Source organism: Xiphophorus couchianus, chromosome 18 (genome assembly GCF_001444195.1).
Source record: "Xiphophorus couchianus chromosome 18, X_couchianus-1.0, whole genome shotgun sequence".
NCBI classification, from domain to species: domain Eukaryota; kingdom Metazoa; phylum Chordata; class Actinopteri; order Cyprinodontiformes; family Poeciliidae; genus Xiphophorus; species Xiphophorus couchianus.
The window spans coordinates 3,761,920-3,772,358 of record NC_040245.1 but is presented as its reverse complement, the minus strand read 5'-3'; the positions used below and the strand labels follow the sequence as shown (position 1 = coordinate 3,772,358).

General features: G+C 42.1%; 1 protein-coding gene across 4 annotated transcripts; it reads right to left on the bottom strand.

Annotated features, from left to right (window-relative positions):
- Positions 1-2,163: 2,163 nt before the first annotated feature.
- LOC114133492 (scavenger receptor cysteine-rich type 1 protein M160-like) lies at positions 2,164-9,821 on the bottom strand. 4 transcript variants are annotated; one of them, XM_027999464.1, is made up of 8 exons: positions 9,361-9,821; positions 7,010-7,219; positions 5,419-5,727; positions 5,043-5,342; positions 4,038-4,346; positions 3,662-3,961; positions 2,657-2,965; positions 2,164-2,580 (listed from the first exon to the last, which is right to left on the bottom strand). In XM_027999464.1, exons 1-8 carry the CDS (start codon positions 9,404-9,406, stop codon positions 2,192-2,194), a joined length of 2,172 nt encoding a protein of 723 aa, XP_027855265.1. In that variant the 5' UTR covers positions 9,407-9,821; the 3' UTR covers positions 2,164-2,191. The 4 variants fall into 4 exon arrangements, with proteins under 4 accessions (XP_027855265.1, XP_027855266.1, XP_027855268.1 ...); XM_027999465.1 differs by having other exon boundaries at positions 2,164-2,574; XM_027999467.1 differs by having other exon boundaries at positions 3,662-3,955.
- Between the last annotated feature and the right edge of the window lie 618 nt (positions 9,822-10,439).

Here is a 10,439-nt window from a genome sequence, read left to right as displayed (position 1 = left end):
TGTCCCACACTGTTTTATAGGAATAAATCAACGCAGAGCTTGATTCCTGTGTGATCCTTTCCACAACTGTTACATGGGCATCAGCCAATGAAAAGCAGCCCCTGTGACAAGGTCCATTAGTCGTTGCCATAACAATGGCTACTCTTCCTGGGGTCCACATCATAAAGAAAAAACTTTTGTAACAAAAATGGTTACACACATTTAACATAATATTAGAAACATAGCATGCTAATTCATAAATGCACAATTAGAAGACTATATATAATAAAATAACAAAGCTATTTTAGAAACAGCATGTTTTCATAAGTGCACAATATAACACTATGTAATAAAATAATTAAACTCTTAAACGTTCTAATATTTATAACAGATTGAGGAAGTGACTTCCATGTTTTTATTTCTCTAAAAATAAACGTAACGTGACTTAATTGTCCTTATTTGGACATGTGCTCTCTTGTGGGGATAAGCAGGTGCTTTGGATAACATGTGGTGCATTGTTTGTGATATTGGAGGGGGATGCTTTTCCATGGATTTGATTTTAGCAATATAGGTAATTGTCAAGTATTTAATCTGCACTTGTGAGAAATTCTGGGCAGGTGTCCCCTTGCAGGTTTTAGCGGCGTTTCCCAACAGGGGGTTCACTGGAACGGTGAGTAGAGCTTCCTTCTTCCCCTTTCCCTTCATCGGCTCGGCACCATTCCATGGTTTCGAGGGGGTGACAGCCTGCTGGTCGCCTTTATTGTGCCACTGGTTTTTAAATAGCATAAAAACCCATCGCTATGCCTCCCGAAGACTAGGGTTGAGTTTGTAAGCTTCTTCGCTAGGCAGTTAGCGGGGACACACTGCGGGTGGTCGCTTTTGGAGTTTCTATTGTGCATTAAGTTGTCACTTGTCTGTTGTTATAAACCATGGATCAGGTTGAAGCTTTTAATGCTTCAAACCATCTTGGAGATATGTGCTAGGAGCAGTTATGAACTTACCTTGAGTGTCACGTCGAAATGTGATCGGCACTTTTAGAAATTTTAAATTTGTTTGATGTTGGGGTGTGTCTAAGCCTTGTCTAACCTCGTCTCCGTCTTTAATGATGAGTGTCACTAGTTTGTCTGGTGGGCAGCAAACGGATTTGTTTGAGCTTTAAGTTCAGTGTAAGGAAAAAGTGTGATTTGAGCCTGGTTGTGAAATGACTGTTCTGGTGGAGGAGTTAGCCCACGTTTTGTTTGAATCCCTTAAGAGTATGGTGCTGGACCATGCTGGGGTTGTTGTGGGTGTGACTCTCCATGTTTTGTTGGTCATTATGTGATGAGGAGAATCCTAGAGAAACTTTGTAAAGCAGTGATGTGACCTTCTGGTGTTGTTTAGATGTCGGCTCACTCTTGGTCAACGTCCTAATGGTGGGAGACCATGCAGTGGATAAAGTGGTTAAAGTGCATAAAAAGGAATATTTATTAACACAAACAACAATGGATTGTGGATGTCAGTATCAGTGGTTAAATGCAAATGCTTGGATGTGTTGTACGAGTGCATATGGAAGTGTTGAAGTGCAAAAACAAAGACAAACGAGGGGAGCTGAGGCCTGGCAACAAAACACCACAAGCGTCAAGCGGCAGATTGGACGCCGAAGGCGACCCAGAAGGTGGAGACAGCCAGGTTCAAATACTCCAAATCAATGGATCAGAAACACCTGCAAAGGGGAGGAGCACAAAGACAGACAAAAACAACACCTGCAGCCCAGCCCTTAAGGCCCAGGGCCGTAACACTCCCCTACTAGAGTTTTTACATTAATCTTGGTTCAACCACAGCCTGAGCTTGTAAAACATTTTTAAATTTAGCTCATCCCAGTAAAAGTTTGAAACAATTTTTTTGCCCAATGATGAAAGTTATTAAGGTTTTTATGGATCCTGTTGGTCAGAAGTACTGGGAACGAGACTTCAGACTCCCCTCATTCAACTAGGACAGGGATGAGCAATCCTGGTCCTCGAGGGCCGGTGTCCTGCAACCCTGGTCCAACACACTTGAATCCAATAGGTGAACCTCCTAAGTGCAGTCAAGTTCTCCAGAATCCTGCTGATGACCTCATGCCATGGTTACTAGCATGTTTAAACATGATTACAAGCACCTTTATGATAGATCTACAGTCTGTCAGTAATATTTAAACCAGTTTTAGTTTCCCTCTCCTCAAGGTTTCAGGTTCTTAGTTAAAGGTGACGGTTTCTCTGCAGACATCTGGAACCTGATGGAAGAAACATTTTAAAAGAAATAAATATGAGAGTTCAGAGTTACCTGAGCAGATGATCTCAAGGCTCTGATCACTGTTTCCATCATAAGGTAAACAGTTCTTTAATTCAGATCCTGACTGGAAACAGTCAGACCTGATCCTCCAAACTGGTCTCCATGAAGCTTCCTTTGAATTTCTTGCTGAAACAGCAGAACCACAGTCCAGTTCAGCACAAACTGCAGCAACTGAGTTCATGTTCCAGTAACTATCCATAACATCCACTGGTCTCCACTCTTTTTGATGTAACATCTCCAGTCTCCCGGCACATCGGTTGGCCTCTCCCACCAACCTGATGTTGTCTTGATCTGAGCAGAGACAGAGAGTTCATTAATGAAGGAAGTGAAGCAGTGAACAGCAGCAGGTCTGCAGATCCTCCTCTACCTGAACAGGTGAGTCCAACAGCTTGACCAGGTGAGCAGCTGTTTCTACCTGAACTCTTCCTGCTGCTGCAGTTCAGCAGAGCAGACTCACTGCCTTCACACAGGAACTCTCTGCTCCCCACTGGAGCCTCTGCTTCTCCATAGAGCGCCCCCTGGTGGACTGAAGGAGGCCCACAGCTAATCTCCCTGCAGACCACCTCTGCATCCTGCAGGTCAAAGTCTTTTTCACACACTGAGGACCACGACTGGTTGGTCTTCACCTCCAGTCTGCCTGAGCACCGGTTGGTCCCTTGAACCAGCCTGACTGAGTCTGTGGATGCAGAAAGAAAAAAGGTTTAAAATATTTCAGAACTTTATTTTTATAGATACACATGGAAACATCTCTGAGTTTGATAAAAATAAAGGCCAAGAAAACCAAACTAGAAAAACTCAGAGCATCAAAGGTGAAGTGAAACCGACTGTACCTGGAATTTTATCATTCATTTTTATTTCTGCTGAATTTATCATATTTTTGGGACATAAACATCTTAATAAACTCAATAAATGTCAAACAAACTTTAATCTGTGAAATTGTTAATATTAAATTGGATTTAAAAATAAATGTGAAAAATAGCTGAACAGCGCCCCCTAGATCAGCCAGGCCAACAACCATAACAAACAAAAGGTTTTCCTGCTATTTTCTCTAAAAACAGGAAGTCCACCATTTTGGATCAAAAGCCATTTTCTGTTAATTTTCAGGTTTTGAAAATGTCTGATTTCCTTGAACTCCTCCTGGGATTTTGATGCATCGACTTCAAAGCAGCAGAGATTAAAAGTTATTAAAATGATGAGTTTTTGTTCATCTATGTGGCTAAACTGAAAACTTTATCTGGATATTTAAATTATTTTAGTTTCCCTCTCCTCAAGGTTTCAGGTTCTTAGTTAAAGGTGACGGTTTCTCTGCAGACATCTGGAACCTGATGGAAGAAACATTTTAAAAGAAATAAATATGACAGTTCAGAGTTACCTGAGCAGATGATCTCATGGCTCTGATCACTGTTTTCATCATAAGGTAAACAGTTCTTTAATTCAGATCCTGACTGGAAACAGTCAGACCTGATCCACCAAACTGGTCTCCTTGAAGCTTCCTTTGACTTTCTTGCTGAAACAGCAGAACCACAGTCCAGTTCAGCACAAACTGTAGCAACTGAGTTCATGTTCCAGTAACTATCCATAACATCCACTGGTCTCCACTCTTCTTGATGTATCATCTCCAGTCTCCCGGCACATCGGCTGGCCTCTCCCACCAACCTGATGTTGTCTTGATCTGAGCAGAGACAGAGAGTTCATTAATGAAGGAAGTGAAGCAGTGAACAGCAGCAGGTCTGCAGATCCTCCTCTACCTGAACAGGTGAGTCCAACAGCTTGACCAGGTGAGCAGCTGTTTCTACCTGAACTCTTCCTGCTGCTGCAGTTCAGCAGAGCAGACTCACTGCCTTCACACAGGAACTCTCTGCTCCCCACTGGAGCCTCTGCTTCTCCATAGAGCGCCCCCTGGTGGACTGAAGGAGGCCCACAGCTAATCTCCCTGCAGACCACCTCTGCATCCTGCAGGTCAAAGTCTTTTTCACACACTGAGGACCACGACTGGTTGGTCTTCACCTCCAGCCTGCCTGAGCACCGGTTGGTCCCTTGAACCAGCCTGACTGAGTCTGTGGATGCAGAAAGAAAAAAGGTTTAAAATATTTCAGAACTTTATTTTTATAGATACACATGGAAACATCTCTGAGTTTGATAAAAATAAAGGCCAAGAAAACCAAACTAGAAAAACTCAGAGCATCAAAGGTGAAGTGAAACCGACTGTACCTGGAATTTTATCATTCAGTTTTATTTCTGCTGAATTTATCATATTTTTGGGACATAAACATGTTAATAAACTCACTAAATGTCAAACAAACTTTAATCTGTGAAATTGTTAATATTAAATTGGATTTAAAAATAAATGTGAAAAATAGCTGAACAGCGCCCCCTAGTTCAGCCAGGCCAACAACCATAACAAACAAAAGGTTTTCCTGCTATTTTCACTAAAAACAGGAAGTCCACCATTTTGGATCAAAAGCCATTTTCTGTTAATTTTCAGGTTTTGAAAATGTCTGATTTCCTTGAACTCCTCCTGGGATTTTGATGCATCGACTTCAAAGCAGCAGAGATTAAAAGTTATTAAAATGATGAGTTTTTGTTCATCTATGTGGCTAAACTGAAAACTTTATCTGGATATTTAAATTATTTTAGTTTCCCTCTCCTCAAGGTTTCAGGTTCTTAGTTAAAGGTGACGGTTTCTCTGCAGACATCTGGAACCTGATGGAAGAAACATTTTAAAAGAAATAAATATGAGAGTTCAGAGTTACCTGAGCAGATGATCTCATGGCTCTGATCACTGATTTCATCAGAAGGTAAACAGTTCTTTAATTCAGATCCTGACTGGAAACAGTCAGACCTGATCCACCAAACTGGTCTCTCTGAAGCTTCCTTTGAATTTCTTGCTGAAACAGCAGAACCACAGTCCAGGTCAGCACAAACTGTAGCAACTGAGTTCATGTCCCAGTAACTATCCATAACATCCACTGGTCTCCACTCTTCTTGATGTATCATCTCCAGTCTCCCGGCACATCGGCTGGCCTCTCCCACCAACCTGATGTTGTCTTGATCTGAGCAGAGACAGAGAGTTCATTAATGAAGGAAGTGAAGCAGTGAACAGCAGCAGGTCTGCAGATCCTCCTCTACCTGAACAGGTGAGTCCAACAGCTTGACCAGGTGAGCAGCTGTTTCTACCTGAACTCTTCCTGCTGCTGCAGTTCAGCAGAGCAGACTCACTGCCTTCACACAGGAACTCTCTGCTCCCCACTGGAGCCTCTGCTTCTCCATAGAGCGCCCCCTGGTGGACTGAAGGAGGCCCACAGCCAATCTCCCTGCAGACCACCTCTGCATCCTGCAGGTCAAAGTCTTTTTCACACACTGAGGACCACGACTGGTTGGTCTTCACCTCCAGCCTGCCTGAGCACCGGTTGGTCCCTTGAACCAGCCTGACTGAGTCTGTGGATGCAGAAAGAAAAAAGTTTCTTCAACATTTTCACTGAATTTGGTTCCAGTTTGTTCAGCAAAGCTCCAATACAGAGCAGACTCTGTGTGGAGGAACCAACCAACTAGTGGAGAACGGGTGGAGAGGGGAGCTGGGCAGAGTTTTGTTATTTTTAAATCTACTGTTTAATATTCTTTGCACTTTTAGCATCTGCTTATACTGCAGGCCGGCCCTGGAGATGGGTGGGAAAAAAACTTAAGACAAACAGAGAAAATTACATTACAACATCACAAAGAACCTATCAATTATCAATTATTAATATTTCATCCTTGTCTTCTACAAAGCAAATGTGAGGACAGATTTAATCACAGAATAATAGAAAACTATCATCTTTTTACACTTTAAACTTAATTTGTGGAGGAAGTTCAATATTTGATCAGCTTCTTCTCAATGACATTGAGGTTTTTATAACCCAGAATCTGCTCCACTGGTTCCCCTTTAATCTAATCAAACTTCATTAAATCACTAACCTGCTAAAAACCAGCCACTCTGTAACTACACTTTGATTCATCCAGAGACTCTGGACTGTGTTGAGCTTTTAAATTTCACCCAGTTGCTAACGTTTGTCCATGACATGCAAAGCACCAGATCCACACTAAGAAGTTTACTGGAAGTTTCCTGGGCTGTAAACATGTAGAAAAAATCCATTACCAAGCACTGTTAGATGGAATCACTCAATCAGGTTTAGTAGCATATTGTGCACAATACAGAGAACATATAAGAGGATCAATAGTGAAACATTTCCGATTGAAAACTCTTTCAGGCAGAGACAGCAGGAGTTTTATACCAAGGCTGAGGGAGAGACGCTCTGGTTCTCATGCAGCTGCAGGAAAACATCTCCCAACCTTGTGCTTGCAACCCAAACAGCTTCATTTGGTGAGAATCACTAGCATTTAGAATGAAGACAATACAACCAGCAGATATTACCTTACAATAATTTGTCCACCACAAAACAGAGAAGAGCCGTTAAAGTTAATTCAATATTTGGAAGTGTGGCCACCATGGACTGAACTTCCTCCACTGCATTGCTAAAACTACAGAGATTATGTTTCTAAAATAACAAAAAATAAATCATTGTTCAAACTTCTCCTTCTGTTCGCTGATTGGTCCGGTAGAAAATCTACCAGAGTGAATCCAGGTGAAGTGGAAGAAGCCCAGACTGAGCTGGAAGTGAGAATTTTTTTACAGTGGAGTTGGAAGCAGAACAGGAAGGCAATGGCCAGGATATGAAATCACCTGAACAGATGATCTCTACATTGTCGTCCTCATCTCTTTGTAACGACACCACAGATCCACAGTGGAGCTGTCTGCAAGCTCCAGCTGCTGATGTAAAGTTCCAGTTCCAGTTCCAATCAGTCACTGGTTTCCAGTCTCCCAGATCCTTCTTCTCCAGTCTGCCAACACAGCGACTCCTTCCTGCTACCAGTCTGAGTTCATCAGACAGCGCTGGAAGAAACAACATTTACATGTTGGGTTACAAAAAGCAAAGACAGATTTAGGATGTGTTGACAGGATCCTGTTGATCGTGTTGATTTGATCGTCTCTTGTTTCTTCCTCCTGTTAGAGGCAGAGCTATCATGGATGGGTCTGATCAAAGCATCTTTATGTTGGAATGGCCTAGTTAAAGCCCAGACCTAAATGTTATTTACGCTCTGTAGTAAAACCTGAAATGTTTCTTATTATTCACCTTTTCTACCCATTTATATTTTATGTCTTTACTGAAACCAACCAAAGTTAAATTCATTGTTTTTCTTTAAAAAGTTGTCAAATCCAACAGATTCTGATTCTGAATCTGAATCTGAATCAGAATCAGATTCAGAATCTGGTTCTTATTCTTATTCTGATTCTGAATGCAGAGCGATCATCATTTTGTGCCTCAGCTGCCTTAAATCAGGTTCCAGACTTTAGCTTAACAACTGTCTTCCTCCAGAATGTGTCTGACCCCTCAGCAGTATGAACAGAACCACATCTGGGCGGATCACAAAAAAATCTACAAAACACAGAAATAGTGAATGCAGCGGTCTAAAATCAATAATTAAATTCATAAACTCTCTGCCACCAAGTCACTAAACTGGTTCAGCTGAACTTAAGATGACTGTCAGCAAGAGGACTATTAGTTACTGACTTGATCACTGAGCAGAATATTGATGTTTTGTTCCTGACAGAAACATGGTTGGATATAATAATGACTCATCTGTACTAATTGAATCAGCGCCTAATAATTACAATTTTTAAGTGAGAATAGGAAACATAAAATCTGAGGAGGGGTTGCTACAATACATCAGGATTCATAAAAACTGTAAGAAGGTTGATTTTGGTCATTTTAGCTCTTAAATATCTGGGAATTGAGGTAAAAAGGCCATAAATGAGCTCTGATGCTAACTCTATACAAAATCCCATCATATGTGGAAAACATCTTTATTGACTTTAATGGGTTTTTATCTGTTATATGCTTTGATTATGACTGTTATATAATTGTAGGACATTTCAACATCCATGTTGACGAGCCTGAAGACAGAGGGGATTAAAAGCTGTGATATTCTTGATCATTTTGGTTTAATTCAGCTTGTTAACCCAGCAACACATAATCAAGGACACATTATGGACCTGGTTATCAGTCAGGGTGTGAATATTTCCAACGTCTCTGAAACTGATGTCGTCCTGTCTGATTAATTCACTGTTATCTTTGAAACCACAACAACCATCAACTCATTAAGGAAAACAGCTACTGTCATAAAATGTTGTTTTACTGACAACAGAGGAAAAACTTTTAATCAATTAAATTTCCCCACTTTGCCTTCATGGTGCAACCTGTAGATGAGCTGGTAGATAACTTCCATCCTAAGATCTCAGAGATCATTGATTTAGTTGCTCCCACTAAAGTGAAGGTTGTGACTGGAAGGAACAAAATGTGTGTAAACATTTAGACATTTGTGTTTTTATGACGTAAAGCACTTTGAACCGCCTTGGTGCTGAAATGTGCTTTACAAATAAACTGATCGATTGGTTGATTGATTCTAATCTGCAGCAGGCGAGTTCCACATCCTGCCTGAGACACTCCCACGTCAGACGGAGCTCAAACGTTTTCACCAACACAACCAGCGGTACCAGAAGCTGGTCCAATGACCGTGGTGCTACTGGGCTCGGTTGGCCAGCAAACGGGCCTGACCAGAACCTCATAGAGAACCTGTGGAGCCAAGAGGAAGATGAGAGAATTCATGCAGAAGGAGCCATTTTATGTGGCTCCACCTGTTTACTGCGCAGATTCAGCGCTGGTGCAGAGTTTCTGCAGCTTCTCCTTATCAATCAATCAATCAGATTTATTTTATAGCACATTTCAGCAACAAGGCAGTTCAAAGTGCTTTACATCATAAAAACACAAAAACCAACAATTCTTGATTTTATTGGCTCCTTAGCAGCAAGTAGACAATATAAACATCACTAACTGTGTAGCAGCAGCTCTATGATCTGAGACTAGAAACAGTTTACAGTTTTTGGTTTGTAAAATTTAACATGTTTATCAGTCGATCATCTTTAATTTGAACTCTAGTGAATATTAGTGTTTTTGTTTGAAAGTGGAGTCCTACCTGAGCTGCAGAGACACAGAAGCAGCATCAGAGCTGTTTGGTCCATGTTTCCTCTGGATGTGGAGTGAAGCTTCGTCTCTTGATGTGATCAGGATGTGGCTCCAAACTCTGAACACTTCCTACTTTAAGCTTTTTTATCTGCTACTTCCTGAACGTCACAGTTCAGGTCTTTGGCTGCTTTCAGAGACAACGCCTCCTTCCTAGGAGCTGATCATGAAGATGGGTTCATACTGGGCCTACTGGGATTCAGGGGTTTCACCAGTCTCTGTTGTTCCTGTGTTTAGTTCAGTCTTTGTTCTGCATGTGGCCGGAGTGGATCCAGGTGTGTGATCCACTGAAGGGGAACCTGATGTTGTTGGCAGCAGTAGCTCAGCTTCCCTCCAGGAAGGGGTCACAGCTAAACAGAAATGAGCCCAGGTGTAGCTGCTATGAAGAGAAGAAACAGAGAGAGAACATAAACTTAATGTCAGCCAAAACTGCAGACATTCAAGGATGGAGAGCAGTACAGACATCAGACATCCTGATATAAGACACGGTACCGACTGTCACCGCGAGTCGCAACGCAGCTCAAAGCCCCGGTACCACCTGGTACCACCTGGTACCACCCGGTACCACCTGGTACCACCTGGTACCACCTGCTCTCTGTTCGCTCTGCTTCTCCTTAACGTTTCTACCAGGCGGGTTAAAGCCGCTGCTGACAGGATCTGGGCTGGAGGTTCTGGGCTGTAAATAGAAGTTATTGCAGAACCTCAAGTGTTAAAGGAAGATTCGGCCCATTTAGAGTCACAAAATAAACATCAGAGAAAATATTGTAGCAATAATCAGAACCGCAGCAAAAAGCCAAACATGCCACAATGAAATGAATCAAAATGTCTCCAAGGCATCAGGGGACTGATAGGGGCCACTGGGGGATTCCAGGTAGATTCCAGGTAGATTCCAGAGATGCGCATCACAGCAGCTGTTCTTCCAGGGCCGGCCCAAGGTAATATGGGGCCTTAGACAGAACCCCGCTCCCTCCAGAACCCGTCCTACTAAGAACCTCAGCATCACTAACATGTTTAAATATCGATCAGGTGAAT

Excerpts from the sequence above, each read along its gene's own strand:
- LOC114133492 (XM_027999464.1), bottom strand. The coding sequence starts at position 9,406 with ATGGACCAAACAGCTCTGATGCTGCTTCTGTGTCTCTGCAGCTCAG. Across the intron at positions 7,220-9,360 it reads TCTGTGTCTCTGCAGCTCAG|CGCTGTCTGATGAACTCAGA; the intron begins GTAGGACTCCAC and ends TGTTTCTTCCAG. Across the intron at positions 5,343-5,418 it reads TGTTGGACTCACCTGTTCAG|ATCAAGACAACATCAGGTTG; the intron begins GTAGAGGAGGAT and ends GTCTCTGCTCAG.